This window comes from Dreissena polymorpha, chromosome 8 (assembly GCF_020536995.1).
Source record: "Dreissena polymorpha isolate Duluth1 chromosome 8, UMN_Dpol_1.0, whole genome shotgun sequence".
In the NCBI taxonomy this organism is placed as follows: Eukaryota; Metazoa; Mollusca; class Bivalvia; order Myida; family Dreissenidae; genus Dreissena; species Dreissena polymorpha.
Window position 1 is genome coordinate 89,106,157 of NC_068362.1, and position 22,406 is coordinate 89,128,562.

The 22,406-nt window shown below is 35.0% G+C and overlaps 1 protein-coding gene across 6 annotated transcripts in view; it reads left to right on the forward strand.

The window, feature by feature from the left end:
* Nucleotides 1-22,406, forward strand: part of LOC127843083 (nucleolysin TIAR-like) — a 143,016-nt gene that overhangs the window by 114,877 nt on the left and 5,733 nt on the right. For 5 of the 6 annotated variants that reach the window (XM_052372897.1, XM_052372899.1, XM_052372898.1 and 2 more), the window contains 10 exons: nt 272-359; nt 6,312-6,387; nt 9,519-9,624; nt 10,285-10,377; nt 10,977-11,061; nt 11,753-11,906; nt 14,054-14,190; nt 14,967-15,052; nt 17,410-17,466; nt 22,156-22,199. In XM_052372897.1, the coding sequence (XP_052228857.1) occupies nt 272-359; nt 6,312-6,387; nt 9,519-9,624; nt 10,285-10,377; nt 10,977-11,061; nt 11,753-11,906; nt 14,054-14,190; nt 14,967-15,052; nt 17,410-17,450 (866 nt within the window). In that variant the 3' untranslated portion in view covers nt 17,451-17,466; nt 22,156-22,199. The remainder of the gene's footprint in view (nt 1-271; nt 360-6,311; nt 6,388-9,518; nt 9,625-10,284; nt 10,378-10,976; nt 11,062-11,752; nt 11,907-14,053; nt 14,191-14,966; nt 15,053-17,409; nt 17,467-22,155; nt 22,200-22,406) is intronic. The other variant, XM_052372900.1, reaches the window with a different exon arrangement.

Genomic DNA, 22,406 nt, shown 5'->3' on the forward strand with positions numbered 1-22,406 from the left:
TTCCAAATTAAATGTCTAAACCCTTTTCTACTGCAAAGTAAAAATGGCTATGTGCAAACAGCATATAAACAGAACAGCCTGCGGGTAATCTGCATTCTGTTTAGGTTTTATGCTGTTTTCTGCTTATCAATATCTAAGGGTCAGAAATGAAGCCTGTAAACTTGAATTTAGTAAGAATGGTCTTATATTAAATTTTACTTTCTAAGGGACTATAAAAATCCTTAAAAATATGTTCCTTAGTGATAAAGGGTTAACGCATTGTGTCTTTCAGAGCATTTCCACATCTTCGTAGGAGACCTGAGTCCAGACATTGAGACACATCAGCTTAAAGGTGCCTTCGGGGTGTTTGGAGAAATTTCGTAAGTACCATATAGCAGAGTTCTGGGAAAACGGTGCTTAATGTTTATCTGGTGTGGTCCCAGATTAGCCTGCGCAGTATGCACTTGGCTATAGACCCATTTTGGCATGTTTTAGTTTTTTGACAGTTTTTAGTTTAACTTGAGATTGCCAGTCTCACATTTATGTTAGTTTTATTAAGTTGGATTAATTGGTTTAAAATACTTTGTTTTCAAATCAAAGATGTGCAAAATGTTATGATAAAACTCCTGTTACCAGCCTTTTTTAATGGCGTCAAAGAGGTGGTCTTTATTTTTAAACACAGGCAGTCATGTTGGGCGTTGTGTTAGTGACGAATTCATCAAATGAAACAAATATTTGGCACACAGACCCTGTGTTATTTCCCCAGAGTGCAGTCTGTTACCCATTACAGGCTGCAACATGGAGACAGTTATTGTATATTTGATTCTTAGTTTTCCATTGCAATCATTTGGCATTATTTTCACTCCCGCGGGTACATGAAGGCTACTGAAATAGTGGGGCGATATTGAGGAGATGTAAAATTTTAATGAGCCCACGTCATATTTATGATATGCTTGTTTGCCTGATGTATTAGCTAGCTTGCCTGGAAATCTATTGAGAGTATTATGTTCTCATATTTTTGCGATTGGGAGTTTTGTTAGCCAATCGTGGGTCGAAACATCATCAAGGTCATTATCATAGGTTATCCTTTTTAGGCAAAAACGATATCTTCACTTTTTGACTGCTTCCATATTTGTTTGTTGTCTAAAACAGATGCAAGAACCTGCTTTGAAATCTGGAACTTTGAATTTTGGTAATATATGGAAATAAAAAATTTAACAAAATGCCTTATCAATTTTTAGTTTAAACATAGTAATCTGTCGTAATATTTCATTTAAAAGTCCTATTTCGTTTTAATTCTTCTTAAAAGGCAGCATTTTAAATCAAACATTTTTTAAGTAACACTTTTATTTGAGAATTTCATTGTTGATTTCTGCTGGTCAAATAGCAATACATTATTGACGACCATAAATGATCGTTATCCTTGACTATGGGTGTTCTGCTATGCACAAGCCTTGTATATGTGGGTGATAGTGTAGGACTAATTGATTCATGGCACCCAACCAAAGAAAAGGGTCTGGATTTGAAAGGGCAAGAATAAAGATCATTTGCTTGTGTGAATGATACTGGCAAAGCCTTACTTAAAATATGGTTTATAGTGTTGTGTAGCCTTAGGCAAAAACTTGTCAGCCAGTGTTTGCTAAATGTGATGCCATTCTTGCTTTCAAATTATTTTCTATTGTTAGTCTGTTCACATAAAAATCTGCAATTGTTTGATGGTGATGAATCAATTAATGCATTGCTCTGCCACTGGAAATGTCAATTGTTTGAATGCCAATAAGTTTAATTGAATAAATGAAATTGAAAAGCAGAACTTTTTTATGATTATATTGAAAGCATTTGTAAGCTAATATTGAATCAAATTAGTTTTATTGATGAGAGAACAATTATGTTATTGGGTTCACATGCCCATTCCGAGGAATGCGATATTAAATTAGGTTGTCAATTGATGGTAGAGCTGATCGGCTACAAAGGGATGCTTGCTATGATGTTTTGCCACTGATCCGAGCCTATGAGACGCATGGATATCGCAATAAATATAACACTGATAAACAATCTCCAAGTTTGTGATGATTTGTGGGATTAGGTACATAATAATTGCCTTTTTTAGTAGATGTTGGATATATTATTGGGGTTGTTCCGTCTGTCAGCAGTCAAAGATAAAATAGCTGCCCATTTAGCCCTCCATTATGACTCTGTAATTAGAGGCATATATTCTAGAATGGCCAATCTTATTACCCTCTAACATTTATAGACGTTAATTAAAGGCCCTATAAAGGTGACAAATCCAATTATTATGCATATCAACTAGTCTAATTTTTACCAGATTTCAGTTACTCTTGCATAAAAACTTCTAATAACACACCTTAGGTAAAACGTTGTCAAGAATTATGGAAGATAAACCCGTTTCATAATTGGAAGAAATGTTTACATTTTTGCAACTAACGTGATGTGTAGCCTCAGAGCGTTGACATATGCTAAAAATAGCCGAAAGAAAATTCAATTTTAATTCTATTTTAACAACTTTTTACCAGCAGAAAGTAACTTATTAGATCACTTCATACGATTAACCATTTAGAAGAGACCTACTTTGTGAGTGATACCGGAAAACGTTAAAAGTCATCGTTATATTTTTGGTGACCTGAGTCACTTTCTCTTTCGCGAGTAAACAGTGATGTAAATAAACTGATTGTTTGTAAACACAATTGACTTTGGAGGACACTTTATTTTGAGCTCAAAACAAGTTGTATTGCTCATTTTTTTTATTATGTCCAATAGCATATATATATTGTTTTTTGATGACCTTTATAAATAAAATATGAAAAAAATATTTAAAAATCTGTAAGTAATTACGTATCTTCACCTTTATAGAGCCTTTAATGCTGTTATGCAAAAGATTAAAATTCTAGAAATGCTGTTCTTAAATGTGTTGCGAATGAAATAAGAATTATATCCTCATTCAGTGTTGCAAAATCTAAAAATAAATCAAGAGATTAAAATATTGCCGACAGTTAATCTGATATCAGTAGTTATCATCATTTGCAAATTGCTTTCATATTAAAATAACTAATATGATTTCCTGATTTTATTGCAAGAGCTTAAAAAGCCATGGTTACATATAAGGTCGCATAGAACTATTAATTTGTATTTCAACCATTGGCTTCATAAGGGGAGGCAATTTTTTTCGAATATTCATCTGTCAACCCTGTCTACATTTTCTATTGATTTTCATTTAACTAGTGATTGAACAAATTTCACAGCTGTTGTCTCGTTATAAACACAACAGCAATGTAAAATATTTCATGTGATGAGTTTAATTCCTGATTTCCTTTATGCTGACGTGTACATGGGATAACTGGAGCATGCTCGGTTTTAATGCAAAATGTGCAATGATTTATCAAAGGGAAAATTGTGCTATAACCCTTTACATTTACATTTAGCAAAAATTGTTAATTTTAATTTTTGTTGAAATCAAATAAATTAGCAGATATGTTTGTATTATCCCCAAAGTAATATACATGATTTGTTTTTTGCCCATAAGCCTAATAGTAAAATGTTTCATTTTGATTTATAAACATCAATGTATTAAACAGTATGTGCAACAATATAAAAAGAACACATAAAATATAACAATGCTTTTTTCTCGAAGGTAATTAATTTATGTTCTTTTAATTTTATGTTCGTTTATAAAGTATAGACATGTTCATTTTCCTAATTAATATTGAGGCTTATCTCTGTGAAAATGACGGGTATACTTTCACATGGCAAAACAATGTCCTTTTTCAAATGATCATTGAGTTTTATGTTTGTCTTCTATATGATCCTCTCTTTTGGAAGGCCACTTTTCATGCATGTACCTAAAGTATTGTCCCAGATTAGATTATGTAGTCTGCACAGGCTAATCAGGGAAAACAATGTCCACTTGAACATATTTTTTGTGTTTAACCCATTTATGCCTAGCGTCTAGAAAAAAGGCCTTTGCAAACAGCGCAAACCCAGATCAGATGAGACGTTGCATGATGCAGCGTCTCATCAGGGTCTGCACTGTTTGCTTAATGAATTTTTGTAAGAAATATTCTAAATATAAAAATTAATATACTAGACATACCTAATTTTGGAATTAAATTGATCCAATTTTGAAGGATGGTAGAGTCCACAAGGCTTAAATGGGTTAAAGGAAGACTTTTCTTAACAAAAATACAGTCTGCGCAGGCTAGCGGGCTGCGCAGGCTAGCGGGCTGCGTAGGCTAATCTGTTGGGTTTTTTTCAGACCAAGGCTCAAATGAAAAGGCACACATATTGAAATGTCTGTAAACTGATAATGTTAGTTCAGATAATGTTAGTTCAGTTGGTTGAAAATCAACACCTTTTCTGGTTTTAAATTTTTCCCTTTACATGTAACCTTTATATATTTCTGTTGGTAAGTAGTAAGTAGCATTACGGGTCAGATATTAGAACATGGGAACGTTGTTGTTACCAGGTGACAATTGGACAGGGCTACTTGTCTTAAATAAAAATATATTGAAAACGTCCATCAAATTCTAACAACCAACTAGATAATCTACTGGCCAAGACCATTTTAGATAATGTTTAAGATTGCCGTTTTGGGCCCCTCTAAATTCCAAGTCATAGACACAGTTTTATTTCTGATGTTTCGTGCCTTGGATAGCAATGACCCAATAATTGACAGTTCTTGCCTGTACACAACCATCTGTCTTGACACACCAGTGAAATAATGGGCCATTTACTGAACACTTAAAGGCCGGGGGTGTTGGTGTTGTTGTTTTCAGCTAAGGCAAAGATATTATCACCTTGAGTTCGAAATTTTTTTATTTTCTTGTGGTAATTTAAATTTTGATTTTGACCAAACAAGCCCCAACTTGTTATAGTACTACCTAAGACCAAGGAGATCTTTTAACCCTACCCTAGAGAAACAAAAACGTCCATGTCCAATTATGATTGTAAATTACTAAAGAGGATATAAAACTTACAACCGCATGGAGCTAAAATTTAAAGTTAACCCTAAAATGCTGCTGAAGCTTCTAAACACAGGAGACCAAATCGAGAAAATTATAACAATGTGAACGGCAGAAAACTTTTGTCTTGATATGTGCCTACAGCTTTTCTTTAGGCATCAAATGCCACATTGCCCAGTCAACAATTCCCTTTCCTGGACACCAGACACCATGTTATATTCCATTGATATATGAAACAAAATTGCCTCTAAGTGCTTTGGCAGCGGAAAATCGTGAGAGTCTCATATTTCCAAAGCATTCCTTGGAGGACGCTTAGGCCATTCCTGGAGTGTGTATGAAGCCTGTGGATGCCATCACTATCTTTTAGACATTTTATGCCTTGATTGTTTTAATTTAATTTTTCTCATAAAAAAACAGGAGATGTAAAAAGCCTGTTGATTCAAAGCAGGAGATCAAGTGTCAAGCAGTAATATCAAGAGAGTTATTGAAAATAAATGGTTTTATGTGATGCCTGGGTCTAAAGGGTGACATGCCACTTTGTTTCACTCTTTGATAATGTGGTTTTTGTCACAAGGATAAAAACAGGTATGTTTTGAATCAAATATGGCCGATGACTTTCACAGATTGATATTATATATTTATCTCAGTGTATATATTAACCCTTTGCATGCTGGGAAATTTGTAGTCTGCTAAAATGTCGTCTGCTGAATTTCTAAAATAAGCATTTTCTTGATTTTTTTCAAAGAATACTATCAGAATAGCAAACAGTTTGGATCCTGATGGATCCAAACTGTTTGCAAAGGATTTCAAAATTCGATTCCAGCACTGAAAGGTTTAAATGTACCAGGCTTTTTTTTACAACAAAGCACCTTAAGCTATGTACTTTTGTTGGCCCCATTATTACTGATGTGGGTAGATGGGGTGGGGGCTGGGGATTTATTTAGTGATTTGCAAGGTTACCTAAAGGCTCCTTTGTTTATAAAATGCCATATAACCAGAGTGCATCCTTTGCTCTGCATTTATCTTCAAAATTAATAAATTTAATTTTCTGCTTGAATATAGTCAGTTGGTGTTGTGTTTTCAGTGCAATCTGCAATGCTCCATTTTCTATTTCAGAGATTGTTTCAGTGCAATCTGCAATGCTCCATTTTCTATTTCAGAGATTGTTTCAGTGCAATCTGCAATGCTCCATTTTCTATTTCAGAGATTGTTTCAGTGCAATCTGCAATGCTCCATTTTATATTTCAGAGATTGTTTCAGTGCAATCTGCAATGCTCCATTTTCTATTTCAGTGCAATCTGCAATGCTCCATTTTCTATTTCAGTGCAATCTGCAATGCTCCATTTTATATTTCAGAGATTGCAAGATTATCCGTGATCCACAGTCCTTAAAATCCAAGGGATATGGTTTTGTGTCTTTTGTCAACAAACAGGTGAGTCGGTTTTGTCAGATTGATCTTTAAGGTATAACTGTTCGTCTATGTGTGTTCCTTTTCTGTAATAAGAAATTCGTATATGTGGCGAACATTGAGAAAAACTTTATAGTTCAAGTCATAATTTATTTCAATGTTGTCGTTTTTGCATAGACGACGAGCAATGAGAACAACTTTTGAAGATCAAGTCATAATTATTTTATGGATTTTATTTCCATTTTATAATTTCCATTGGCATTGAAAGAACCATAAAGTAGCTTATTAATGCATGGTTCTATTTTGTGCCCTTAAAAGTTTGCACATTTATTTCAAGGTTGGAACAGTTGTCCAAAAGAATTTCATTTGGAAAAAATTCATTCAATAATCTCCATGTTTTCATATGTGAAACAGATCAAAAATAAGTTGATAATGATGCAGTGTACAGCTTCAGAAATCTGTACTTATTCAAGAAAGTGAACTTCATCCCAGAAGATTTACCCTTTGGAAAAAAATCATATTCTTAAGGTCAGGTCTAATTTTTTAACTGCCATTCCATTTTGTTGTCTCCATTTACTCGTTAAGGATGTCTGCCTACAGCAATCTACGGGCTCATATGCATTCCCACGATACTCTGTAAATTGTTAACCGACCCTTTGCCTGCATCATCATGGCCATGATTGTTTGCTAAACATATCAACCATCACGTATCAGTCTAGTCTACCTCTTGGGACCATGCATTCAACCCACATACAATATGACTTGTTGCATTTTAATGTTAACCATCTGGTGTTATAAGATGTAATACATTGAAAATCGATGTCTTAGCTATGGTAAGAATTTTGAATATGGTAGGAACTGAAAAACCTAAGAATTTGTCCATAACTGAAAAACCTAAGAATTTTTCCAGAACTGAAAAACCTAAGAATTTTTCCAGAACTGAAAAACCAAAGAATTTTTCCAGAACTAAAAGACCTAAGAATTTTTCCATATTGAAAAACCTAAGTGTTGACTGGAACTTAAAGACAGCCCCAATTTCCTCTAGGGGACAATAATGTCTGGATTTAATTCAGAAAATAACAGTAATTATGATGAATGGCCCGTCAATGGATTGAAATTTATAGATATTGTTGTTGGTTGATGGTAGTGGTGTAGCTCTTGACAAAATTGGTTTCCTCAGCATGTTAGAGGAAGAAGTTCAGAGACGATTATTGGATTTTTATAGCGTCAAATGACATAATGGTGACAGAAAAATTAATTGAATTGTGATTTAAATCAACAGCGTCCTGTGTGTTAATTGAAGTTCCAATATTTTCTCATCAGATTTGCGTGTGAAGTCATATGCTTTATCTTCTTAATATTTCTTTCATGCCATCTCCAAGAGCGCCTTCTGTGAATTTCCAATCACTTATGAAAACAATTGCCACTCGGTTTGATTTACTGCTGCAATTTACTTCAGTGTTTCATCTATAGATGTGGAGTAAAGTTTTCATGGCTAAAAGCTGCTCTTAAATTGAATGTTTAATTTCATGCTTTCTGAAATTCATACTGAGTTGTTCATGTTTAACCATTCCTCTGTTCAATGTTGTGATGATTTTAACCCATTTATACCTAGGGTCTAGAAAAAAGGCCTTGGCAAACAGCGTAAACCCAGATGAGACGCGACATCATGCGGCGTCTCATCTGGGTCTATGCTGTTTGCTTTAAGGAATTTCTGTAAGAAATATTCTAAATATAGAAATAAATATACTAGACATTCCTAATTTTGGAAATAAATTGATCCAATTTAGAACGATGGGAGAGTCCACTAGGCATAAATGAGTTGAATTTGTTGCAGTCTTAGCTGCCACATAAATGACTGTCTTCTGGACATGCATTTTGTTTTAACCCTTTCCCACTCAGAAGCAAAGTGAAATTGGCTTTGTGCAAACAGCATAAAACCAAAACAGCTTGCGAGTAACTCGCAGTCTGTTCCAGCTTTATTGCTGTTTGCTGCTCATCAGTATCTAAGGATTGGAATTGAAACCATTAAAACCTGGATAAAGTAAGAAAGGTCTTGAATAACATTTAACTTTCTAAATGACTACAAATGCATGAAAATACGTATCTAAGTGGTTAAGGGTAAAGTATGTGGTTCAGACAAAAATTGCCAGATAAAAAAGGACATACAGTTTAATTTTAACAACATTATTGAAAACAAATTTACAATTTAATATTTGGCTTGTCGCTCGGACAATAAATTTTAGAAATGCAGGTTCAATATAATTTTGCTGGTGAGGACTGCTTTCCTGGCAATACATCAACTTTATCGCAATATTGTTTCCATAAATAAAAGTGGTTACGTGCAGATCCACTCGAAGTTTAAAAAAAAATAATGTGTCCCCTCTTCAGATTAAAAAAATATCCAACAGAACAAAGGTGCAAGGCAGGCGCCATATTTCATTTATTAAAAGTGAAAAAAATCTATATGTTTTATGCTTGGAGATGTTTAAATTAAATTATGGGTAAATAAAAAGCAATAATAAAGCTTCAATGACATTTTAATGACCTGTCTCTCATGTTTTATCTTGTAATTTCTTAGTTTTAATGAGAAGTTTACAGTTACTGTTTCAATCTTCATATTGCTTATTTAATATTAATCGCCTGGTCATGTTGTTTCAATGTGACAGGTGGCTCGTTTTCTGTACTTAATAGATTTCTTAGATTTTAAATAAGACGTCTGTTGTTGTTGTTGTTTTTCTGTGCCTGATAGAATTATTTATGAAAGGGTGAAGAAGGCTACATTCTGTCAGTGTCTTTTTTAGCCATTTTGGTAATGGGGCTGGGACCCTTTGGAATGGGAATGATCACATTGGTTTGACTATAGTTGGTATATGATATCTTTTGCAAACACAGACTTTAAAATTGAGAATAAATTCTTTAATGTTATATTCAGGAAGGTTTAAACCTCAGAGCTGCATAAAGAAATTAAGTAAATGTTGCTCTTTATTTAACAAAAGATTTTATTTTTTTGTGTTTTTTTCGGAAACCTTTAATTGGGAATTTATTCAATGATTTGGGAATAACAGCAACAAATTTAAGCCCCAAAAACAAACACTGTTTGGATGACTGTTTATGGGACGTATTCATTAATTTGTAATATTTTCTGTTTGCAGGATGCAGAATCCGCGATATCAAATATGAACGGGCAATGGCTCGGTAGTCGACCAATACGCACAAACTGGGCAACCCGTAAACCCCCAGCCCCTCCTACAAAAGAAAGTAAGTGCTCTTTAGTTGATTTGGCAAAACTATGGCACAATGTCAAGTCATGTTGTTAGTGGTGTTTTGAGAGGTTTATTAAGGTTTGTAATAACCTTTGCAGTATAATTGTATTTGTGGAGAATTTAGCAACAACAAAAAAGATTGACCTGGGCCCGTATTCACCAAACAATTCTTAGACTTAAGTCTAAGAATAAAGAAAATTCTTTAAATTAGAATATTCAAGAATTTCTTTAATTTTGAGTCAAACTCTGCAGTAAACATCTCTATCTATATTATTCTTCATATAGAACATGTTGTTAATGACATAATCACCAGTGGAGGCCTGTATATATTCAAACACTGAACACATTTTTCTTGGTTCTAAGTCTATTCTTTATTCTTAAGTCTAAGAATCGGTTGGTGAATACGGGCCCGGTTTCTAAATACTTAGAAACTGTTTTTTAGAAACTGTTTGAAAAAAACATTATTCCATTCATTAACTTGTGTTCATATGTCAATGATACTCTGCTGGTAGAAAATTAATAGGAATTAAAAAAAAATAAAGAAAAAAAACCGCTATGTCACTGTGTATTGTAATGGATATAAAAAATTACTAATTATCTATTATCAAATATTATATACAATATCTTATCCCCTACCTGTGCATGTGGATTTTAGACATCAAGCAGTTGAACTTCGATGAGGTGATGGGTCAGTCCAGTCCCACCAACTGCACAGTGTACTGCGGAGGCATTCTCCAAGGCTTGACAGGTAACCATGGTAACCTTGCTGACCTTTTCCTGGTGTATCTGCAAGTTCGTAAAACGGACAAATTCCAAAGTGGAAATGAAAAAATAATAAAATCTCAATTTAAAAAAAAAAGAGAAAAAGGAAAAAAGGAAGTGTCAAATTATCTAAATGTAATATGAAATGCAGGAAAAAAGTATGCATCTATGATAAATATGATTTTATTCTTATTACTAGAATTATTATAAACAGTAATATCAAATTTGTTTTTCCCAAATCAGTGGACTATTCCAGCAAAATAAATTCCCAGTCAAAATATCAGATTTTTGTCAAAGTGGCTAGAAAAAGGCCTGCCTTGTTTTTATTCATATTTGATATGCTTTCTTCCAGTAATATCTTTCTTAAGTAATTTAAATTGTTTATGGTGCTTAAAACTTTACCAACAAATTCCATGTTAATTAAAAGTTATTGCCAGCTCAATATGCACAGTACATGTAATTTACACTGTAAAGTGTCATAGTAGATCTAATACTCCTGTAATGAATATAAATGCCCTGGAAGAAGACGTAAACATGGTGACAGTGATAGCTCTGTAATAAATCAGCATAACTTTGTTATTTCAGAGGATCTCATCAGGAAAACATTTATTTCCTATGGTACTATACAAGAAATCAGAGTCTTCAAAGACAAGGGATATGCTTTCATTAGGTATGTTTATGACCTTGCCTGGTTGTTGGTCAAAATCTTCATAATTATGGACCAAGCCATTCTTATACCAAGAATAAACAGAACGTTCAGAACAAAGAAAAATACCTTAAGTGTTTTTAGCTCACCTGAGAACACAATATGAAAGTTAGTCAGATAATTGTCCCCTAGCGGTTTCACCAGCAGGGACTTACAGTTTACGCTCCGTCTGTCAGTCAGTCAGTCTGTCACACTTTTCTGGATCCTGTGATAACTTTAAAAGTACTTAATTTTTTTCATGAAACTTGAAACACGGATAGATGGCAATATGAACATTACGCACGTCATTTCATTTTGTTCCTACGTCAAAAATTCTGGTTGCTATGGCAACAAATAGACTAGAAATACTGCTGAAATGGTGGTTTTCTGGATCCTGCAATAACTTAAAGTTCTTAATATTTTTTCATGAAACTTGAAACATGGATAGATGGAAATATGTACATTATGCATGTCATTTCATTTTGTTCCTTCGTCAAAAATTCTGGTTGCTATGGCAACAAATATATATTTTAAAAAATCTGAAAATGGTGGAATTTTTGACAATGGTGGAGCTGGTAGGGGACTTATATTGCTTGACAATAGTCTTGTGTTCACTAGTTTACTCTTAGTACATGTACCCCCCAGTGTGTTCATTTAATGTGTTCTGTGTGCACAGGTTCAACAACAAGGAGAGTGCAGGCCAGGCTATTTGCGGGGTGCATGGTCAGGTTGTCGGAGAACAACAGGTGAAGTGCAGCTGGGGTAAGGAGAGCAACGACGGGCAGGGGACGGCAACCTCCACACCACAGGGCATGATGGGCAGTCAGTCTGTACGTATGATATACTGGATGTGTGTGCAGGGGATATCTGCTGTGTGAAAAAAGGCTGTAAAATGGACCCGATCCCAAAGCAAACGGACCCGATTCCAAACCGAAATAAAAAATTCCCATTTTTTTTTTTTTGAAAGAAGTGTCTTATAATTGTTATATCTCAATTTTATTTCATAAACATCTAACAAAGTATGCAGGGAACGACACTAAGGAACGTCCAACAGACATTGTCTAGTAAGATCCGTGGTCCGGCTAGTAAAACTGCGGGTTAGCTTGTCCGACTGGTCGTACATAAAAAAATCTATACTGATTCATATAACTATAACTAACTGCTGTAAAAACTTTTTCCTTAATGTGTAAAATTACTCTCGTATCCATTATTTACATCAGAACTAAACTCTCGTATATAAATTAACGCGGAGCATTCACATGATTCGTCGCTATTTTTAGACACAAAAAAGAGCTTTCCACAGGAATTGCTTGTTTCCATTGGTCGAGTTAATACGAATGTTAATGATTTTCTGCAGTGTCTTAAAACTTTACAGCATGTTTATACGGCTTCTATAGAAAAATCGGTATCATCAATGTAAACATTTTTGCTTAGCAGACAAGATAATGTAATTAGTCCCCTACCGGTTTCACCGGAGGGGACTTATGGTTTGCGCTCCGTCTGTCAGTCCGTCCGTCAGTCCGTCCGTCCGTCACACTTTTCTGGATCCTGCGATAACTTTACGTCCTATGGCAACAAATAGACTAGAAATACTGCTGAAAATGGTGGTTTTTCTGGATCCTGCGATAACTTTTAAAGTTCTTCATATTTTTTCATGAAACTTGAAACATGGATAGATGGCAATATGGACATTATGCGCGTCATTTCATTTTGTTCCTACATCAAAAATTCTGGTTGCTTTGGCAACAAATATATATAAACAAAATGGAATTTTTGACAATGGTGGAGCCGGTAGGCGACTTATATTGCTGGGCAATAGTTTTGTTGAAATAATGGTTTTGTCCAAGTTCGGATTTTCGTCTGACAAATCAGTTAATAAAGAAGAATCCGACGGTAAAACTGACAGGAAACGTAAATATGAAGAAAAACGAAGACGTCAATTTTATCCTATAGAAAATCGAGTCAGTTCCCATGGCTTGAATTTGTTGAAGAAAAGCAAAAAAATAGTTTTATTTTATTGTTTTACTCTATGCATCAAAATAACTTTCTGGTGTTCACTGATTATTTACTGATAAATCCCGATTAAACAGTAACTTGACACAATTGTGTTTATTTGCTATGTCATTTATGGTCTAGTAGACATCAGATTTGGGCTAGTACATTTTAAGAGGAGTTGGTCCGATGGTCTTGCTGTAAAAAAAGTTAATGTCGAACCCTGGTATGTAATATAATTTATATGATTTTTTTTCCAAAATGGCCCGGAAAATACCTGATGTATCAATATTTGTTGATAAACAAAATCCCAAATTGTTTAACTTTGTCGATACAAAAATTTCCCAATTTTGCCATTTTATCAATTTGAAAAATCCCAATTTGACCAGACTCCTTTTCCCCAAAATGGCTAGAAAAAAGCCTGGTGTGCGTAATTTCTTACGACCTTCCGCGCCTGAGGCTTCATTATGTGTGGACCCTAAGTGTGTCCCAGTACTCCTTTATAATGAAGTTAATGGACTCCCGAAAATTGGGACGAATATTTAATTCTAGCTGCCATTCCAAGCTATTTTGTTATACTGAAAGATTTCCATTTTGATGTGGTCTTTTGTTGTGGGGAGAAGCCAGTCTACCGGTAGGAAACCCCACCTGTCCAGTATGGTGACCAACAACCAAACTAACATGCTTCAAGGAACGGGGATTGAACTTGGGTCGCTTAGGCGAGAAGCGTGTACTAACACTGCACTAACTGGACAACTATAAAACACCTGGGCAGTCAATCTGTACATATATTGCACATGTTTGTTTTTTATTTGGAACAGTTTGACATTGTTCTATGGACCCCCGAAGGGAGGGCATGTCATTATGTTTTTGTGTTTTTTATGGTGTGTCTGCATCAAATGAGTAGCTTATTACTTAGGTATTTGTCCAGTGATTAAATTGTAGGTAATGACATGGGATTGTATTTTCTTTCCTTCCATCACAGCCTCAAACCCAGTTCAACGGTAACGGGATGTATGGTAACTACGGTATGAGCTATGGCAACTATTACCCTGGCTACAGTGGCCAGCAGAGCTACAACATGCAAGGCGGTTACGGCGCTGGCTATGGATACCAATACGGGTAGGTTCAGGGACTGGAATTTTGATGATAGTTGGTATGTAAGGAACAAATGTATAAGTATTTTATGTACTGATAAAAGTGCCGGTCTTTATGTTATGCTGAAACTAGTTTGTTTTTGTTTGCCAACAAATTCATGTGTGTTCTCTTATGTTAAGGACAAAGTATAGAAAAAATAATGTCATAAGTTACAATAAAGTCTTGTGGAGTTTGCTTATATTTTAAGCTGGACATGTCTGGTAAAGAGCTATTCTGTCCGCTATAAAGTCATGCAAGGGTTTGTGGTCTCTTAAGTGGACAGGTTAGCTCCTGACTAGACTATGCAGGCTGGGCTGGAGTTACTCTGGCAAAAAATGGCATATGACCCATTTTCACATGATGCGGGTCATGTTTTTTCCCTTTAAGTGATCCATTGGCCAATATTTTTCTACCCTACATGGCACCTATAAAAAGCGGAAAGCCCTTGACCTTGTTACATGAGCTACTCGGGCTGCATATTGCATAAGACTCCTTCTTCCATCAAGCCTGTCATATTTGTTTTGTGTTCCTGAGGAATAAAGTAAAGCCCTTGCCAATGTTACAGGAGCATACCAGTGCAATATGGCATAAATTTACCCACGACGCATATTATTTATTCTGTGTTTCTTAGTGAATGAAGTAAAGCCCTTGCCCTTGTTACAGGAGCATGCCATTGCATATGACATAAGACCCCTTAACACATGACACTTATCATATTTATTCTGTGTTTTACTAAAGTGAAGCCTTTGCCCTTGTTACAGGAGTATGCCGGTGCAGGGTCAGTGGGGCATGCAGATGCAGCCCGGTCAGGCAGCCCCAGCGTATGGGCAGGGCGGATATCAGATGGGTAGGTACAACACCCCATCAGGGTAGTGTAGCTGGAATTAGGGGCAACTGTCTTGTAACCATTGTCTGTATTTACAGTTTTAGTTGTGATTTTGTTTGTTTTGGTTTGTTAGTTGAGCGGTAGTTCTCAATAGTGCAAAAATGTGTGTACTCACATCACCACTGGTTTTTGCAAAGGGGAAAACAAAATTACAATTCTGGATTTTCATAATGAAAGCTAATGATGCATGATAATGTTAGTAATATTTGAAATATTATTGACAATTGTTCAATGATGTCCAAGCGAAGGTGTGCTGTTTGTATCTAAATAGGATTTTGTGGGTGTCTTTATATGTAAAACCAACAGCATGCATAGTGCAAAAAAACGTTCATTTTCTTTCTCTGATCAATACATCTCGCGTCTAAATATTGAGAGACTTACAGTGATTTTTAACAGTACCTGATGTAAAAAAAAATCAGAAAATTTGTACTGAGAATATGATACAAGTGGTGTTTATGAGCACTTCAATCTGTGTATTAGTTTTAAATTAAACAAAGCCACAATGTTAAAAACCAAACAAGCATGATTCTGGAAATCAATAAAATATATCTGGAAATTTTGAGTTTGAATAATGTCATCATAATTGATATTTCAAATGAGACTAATCGTTTGTGAAATGTAAAGAATAAACCTAGAGTTGCTAACATTGTTGACTTTTTTACTCACTTCAGTTAGAAATGTATTTATTGGTTATTGTTTTATTTCTTGTGTTGCTTTTCTGTTATTTTGATATATATCCTGAAGGGATTTTATGTCTGTGGTGTTTCTGACCTGTTTTGTACCTTCCACTGTTACAACATTTGTGTTTCTAACCTGAACATAACATTGATTGTTCCTCATAATGCTATTGCATTTTTCAATATTCTAAATGTAATTAAATTAGACAAGTATTTCTTGCTTTTTGTGGAAAGCCAATGACAAGAGTCATGTTGCTCATTGTTTTTATACAGGTAGTTATAAATTACCTCAAAAAGCTTATAAAGCTTAATTTTTAATTTGAAATTTCTTTCATGACATTTATCTACATCTTCATGTTCAACACATACTAGCATTGCTGCTGTCTGATGTATTCTTACATTAATTCTGCTTATTAACTGTTTCCAGTTTGTATCAACTATGCTTGTTTGCTAGCTGCTGCCTCTGCATATTGATTGTATCAAATGTTTGAAAGCAAATTTATGTAGAATCTAACAGCCTAAGCGTCCATGATTGTCGTCATTTTTTGGGTGTCTTTCACTTAAGTTTAACTTACATGACAACAGACGCAGCATTATAAAGCTATATTTTTTATGCCCCCGGTAGGGTGGCATATAGCATTTGAACTGTCTTTCTGTCTGTTCGTCCGTCAGTCATTCCGAAAACTTTAACATTTGCCATAACTTGCATTATTGAAGATAGCAACTTGATATTTGGCATGCATGTGTATCTCATGGAGCTGCACATTTTGAGTGGTGAAAGGTCAAGGTCATTCTTCAAGGTCAAAAGTCAAAAAATACAATCCAAGGGAAGTAAAAAGCTTTAAAATGGAGATAATTTCTCAACCTGCCAAATGATATATTGACATTTTATTTCAAAGCGGTGCAATAGGGGGCATTGTGTTTCTGACAAACACATCTCTTGTTACCTTGTAAAACTGGCAAACATGTGAGTTATCACTGAGCTGCTTGTATACTTTCAAAAACAAAATAAAACTTAAAAAAAACTTTAGCATGTTCCCATTAAACTTTGATATGGTAGGATGTAACCCACTGTATAATGATTGAGTGGTGAGTAACCCACTGCATTGTTACAAGGTGGTATGTAACCCACAATTGCATGACACTGTGTAGCCCACAGTTCAATAATTTAAAATAGTGTGTAGCCTAAATAGGTGTGCAGGCCTTTTCCTGACCATTTTGTACTTTTGAATCGGGAATTTTTTTGCGTGAAAAGTTCAAAGACAAGGGAAAAATAATGATCATTCAAATCATAACAAAAAATTCATAAAAATTGTAGTTATAAACCTTGTTCGATGTAATTGTACAATGACATAAAAATTAAAGTTATAAACTTGGTTAGATGTAATTGCACAATTACAGGTACAATAGAGATTTAATAATCATGAGACACTTACTTGATTTTTTGTTTTTTCAAAATGGGAATTTGTGTACGATTTGGTTTTGGAAAAGCGTTGGTAGATACTCCAGGAAAAGGCCTGAAGTGCAATGCTGGTATGTAAGTTCGCTGTGATGGTGGTGTGCAGCCCGCAAGGGGGCCGATATTGTGGTGCATAGTGGCACCAGTGGTGTGATACTCATGTATGTCTGTTTGTTCTATAGGGGTCTCGAGCCCAGTCACTCTGATACGCCCCGCCCCTTGATTCTTACACACCACGGGTAAGACAGGATTTACAGTCACATTCTCTCTTTTATTCTACCATTTTCATATGCCTTAATTAGTTGTTTTTTTTATCTTATCGGTATATAAGTTTTTAACATTTTTATCCCATTTTTTGCCTCCTTAGTGTAGTTGCGTGATTACACTATTCGCTGGTGGTCAGATTTTTGGCATGCTTTTTTGAAATTTTGATTGTCATTTTCCTATGGCCTTTGCTTTTGTCTGCATGCCAATATAAGCATTTTTCTTACACTTTGTCTAATACTTTTCTTATAAACATTAATCACACCTTTGCACATTTTAAATATATCTGCGTATTTGGGCTATGGTCTTTATTCATTTTAGAAGCTTAGATAGACAGTATATACATATACTTGCCCACTTATGGAAGGGTTTACAAATAAGACATGTGAAATCTTGGCCTTTTTTGGATAAATAAGGGGGATAAATCCTGTATTCCTGTGGTAAATGCAAATAACACCGCTTTGTTTCTGTTTTATCATGTCTCTGTCCAAACTTGTGTTGTGCCTAATTGTTGCTTGTTGTAGTTATATAGAGTTTTTAGAGGATTGCTATTCAAGCCGTTCAATGACAAAGCCTGTCTTAGTGACATCAGTGGTGTAATTATGAAAATCTAAATTCAACGTCATTGGTTGGAATCGTGCACATGCATGTTGTTGGCAGAACAACAAAAAATGAAGAATAACAGTATTTTGATGACCATTCATTTTGAAATGAAATAAACATATTTTTGTTAACAAATTAAGGTTATGTCATGAATGGTTCATATTATGTTATGATTATGTGCCATATTTGTGTCAAGCTATTTTATATTTATGTTTGGTTTGCAGTTTATTGAAGCAATAAAGAATATATTTGTATTTGTCAAAATAATTATTTTTAGCAGTTGATTTTTTTTTAAGCATAATTATTTCTCATTTATAAATTATGAAATATATAAGATCCTTTGTATGAAATCATTGAGTTTATTTGCTTACTACTTCTTTTTGGGCAATTTTTGTATACATATCAGAATAAACAGATTATGTGAAACATATTTTTTTTTTAAATGATAATGCTTTACAAGAACCCATGAGTAAATAGACCTGATTGTCCCAAATAGTGTCTAAACAAATGATAAGAAATATTTAAAATGTTGTGAAGCTTTAAACAATCGTCATTATCAACGTGTGTTAGAAGTTTAAAAGTGTCAAGTTTCACATACGCTGTTGTCCTATCGGTTTGATGTTTACCATAAATTGGTTTGGAAAAAATGTGAGTACATTGAAAGCCAAACAGGCATTTCAGGTGTCCTGATATGCCATTTGTCATTCAATGGATCAATGATATCAGTGCCCTAGTGACCTGTTTATGTGGATTGCAGTTCAACTAAATGTGGATGCACTTTACCAAGTGTCGTCTCAGAATAGAATGTGCAGTCCGCACAGGCTAATCAAGGACCACAATTTCTGCTTTTATGGTATTTTCTTATCGAAAATCCAATTAAGGCAGAAAGTGTCCTCCCTGATTAGACTGCACAGGCTTATCTGGGTCAATACTTCACGCACACGCATTAAACCCCTTTATCACAGAACACAAGGCCTAATTGTTAAACTGAACAATCCACCATGGTTACATTTCCACACTGCCAATTTAGGATTTTATGCCTTGATATTTTATATTTTCTGTCCTCGATATTGTGCCTGTAGTGGTATACATGTTATTTACCAGCTCCTATAGCTTGAAAATGCTTAAATAATGGTGGATGTACATGAGCCTCGTTCTGTGAAAACTGGGCTTAACCCTTTGCATGCTGGGAAATTTGTAATCTGCTAAAATGTAGTCTGCTGAATTTCTAAAATTAGCATTTTCTTTGATTTTTTTTCAAAGAATACTATCAGAATAGCAAACAGTTTGGATCCAGATGAGACGCCACATTCTGTGGCGTCTCATCTGGATCCAAACTGTTTGCAAAGGCCTTCAAAATTGGGTTCCCGCACTTAAAGAGTTGATGCATGTGAGTAAAGTGTCATTCCAGATCAGCCTTGCAGTCTACACAGGCTAACCAGGGATGACACTTTATGCTTTTATGGATTTTTGTTTTGTTTGAAGGAAATCTCTTCCTAGCAAAAATCCAGTGAAGGCAGAAAGTGGCATCCCAGATAAGCATGTGCGTACTGCACAGTCTAATCTGAAACTACACTTGACGCAAATGCATTTAAGCCCAGTTATCCCATATCAAGGCTCATATATTACATTGCTGGAAGTAATTGCATAATTGAAGCAACAGTCCATATCTATGGTCCAAAAATCAGACATTTGTAGAAATCATTTCTTATGGACATCTTTCCTTTTAAATTCAAAATCTGTAACATCATCTAATGTTTAGTTTGAGTATGCTGGTGGTACTTCTGAATCAGATTAAACCAAAACATTATTAAATGCTTTTTGAGAAAATAATAGTTTTTAACAAAATAACCATTGTAAACCTTCATTAAAACTAATTGAACCATATCCTATGGACTGAAGTTTGACATTAAAGCCTGCTGTGGGACAATTGGACTTGACCCTTTGAATGCTGGGAAATTTGTCGTCTGCTAAAATGTTGTCTGCTGAATTTCTAAAATAAGAATTTTCTTTGATTTTTTTCAAAGAATACTATCAGAATAGCAAACAGTTTGGATCCTGATGAGACGCCATGTTCTGTGGCGTCTCATCTGGATCCAAACTGTTTGCAAAGGCCCCCAAAAATTCGGTTCCACAATGAAAGGGTTAATACATGTTAGTAAAGTTTTGTCCCAGATTATTCTGTGCAGTCAGCTCAGGCTTATCACTGACAACACTTAACGCTTCAGTGCATACATGCCATAATTTTTTAGGTCCAAAGCGGGAAATTCCATAAAAAATTGTCGGGACATTTGACCAAAAAGCGGGACACCTAAAACGATCTATCATTCCACCTTTACTGTAGTCAGTATAGTACTAACAAATACTCTTGATACTTTTATTCAAGACATAAAACATCTGATATGAAGCATGGAATCTAAAACATAACAATAACAGTTTTATAAAATAATACAATAGCAAACAACGAAGATAATCTAGAACATTACGACAACACTACTCATTATACTAATTTCAATGGCAAACATTAACGCAGGGGAGGCTATCCAGTACACTGAAAGTACGGGTTACAGTAAACTATCTACCAAACAGTTACATCAGTTACACACGGAATGCGCGGCCGTACACATTTCCGAGGTAGGTTTTTGGTGGAAGCAAACCGTCTTTGTGTTCATTTTAACTGTCAACAACGCCTCAACCGTTTTTACACCAACAAAAACAAAAGGACAAAAGAAGTCTATGGATGCGTTACTCGAATTATTTTTCTCTAATGTTAATAATCATATTTTGTTTTCTTCTTATATACACATATTAAACTGAATTGTGAATTGTCAGGCGCTGTATTGGGGTAGTGTCAAACTGTCATGAATAACAACACGTTTTTTTTTCATTACAATAACACAAGACAAGATGGGTACCACTTTTACTGTTTGTTGCGATGTTTTTTTAAGCATGTATCCATGCGCAGTTTGTTACTTGTCAATTGTCGCGGCTTAATTGGAGTAGGGTCAAACTGTCATACATAGCACCTCGTGGTTTTTAACTTAATTGGAGTAGGGTCAAACTGTCATGCAAAGCACCTCGTTGTTTTTATTACAATTACACCCAATTACACTAGACAGGATTGGTATCACTTATTGGACTGTTTGTTGCGATTTTGGTATATTGCACATTAGGATTATCCCGCTATTTATGAACTAAACATTGAATGTAAAAGACTCATTAATGACGTAGAGTTAATTTTACAAAACAATTGTTTTGTAAACCGTTTCAAACAAATACAAAAATAAACACATTTTCAACATTTATTTCATTATAATACAACTATCGATAGCAATAAGCGACCACTATCTTGAAGACCACCATGGTGTGAATGCCTGATGAAATCAATAATTAGCCGATAAATCGCTGATAAGGTGTTATAAACAACACTGGTACACACAATAAGTAGAATCGGATTGTTAATTGGGGGCAATAAAGGGATTAGCGGGGGAAAGTGTTAGCGAAACAGAGCTTGAATAGCGAATTTTATTGGGAACCTATAGACCTTACATCGTTTTTTACGAATGTCGGGACAAATCGTCTCATATCGGGACGGCGGGACAAAGGGCCCAAAAGCGGGACTGTCCCGCCGAGATCGGGACGTATGGCATGTATGCTTCAGTGGCTTTTTTGTTTTGTTTTAAGGAATTGTCTTCTTAGCTAAAATCCAGTTTAGGCTGAAAGTGTTGTCCCTGATCAGCCTGTGTAGATTCTGCATTAACCCTTTCAGTGCTTGAATCGAATTTTTAAGGCCTGTGCAAACAGTTTGGATCCAGATGAGACACCAGAACGTGGCGTCTCATCAGGATCCAAACTGTTTGCTATTCTGATAGTATTCTTTGAAAAAATTTGAAGAAAATGCTAATTTTAGAAATTCTGCAGACGACATTTTAGCAGACAACAAATTTCCCAGCATGCAAAGGGTTAAAACTCATTTCCCCAGAGTGAGGCTCGTTATTTTCATCATGTTGTGAGTATTGTGGTTTATTTTTCACTTTCACCATTCTTTCCTCTCTCCCCAGACCAATGACAACGAGCGAAGGACGACACAAGGACCCCTTCAGAAGTAGGTCACTGTTTTACCCTCCCTCCTATGAAAATCTGTCTGTTGATTGTCCAGTTGTTGCCTTTTTGGCTTTCCTTCATGTGGTGTTCTGTCCAAATTTATTAAAGTTGGGAAATGGTTCAGCTTTCAATATTTTTCATCAGCTGATCTTTGTTAAAAATGTGTGCCTAGTTAAATGAGAAAATATTATAATTTCATGTGTGTGTT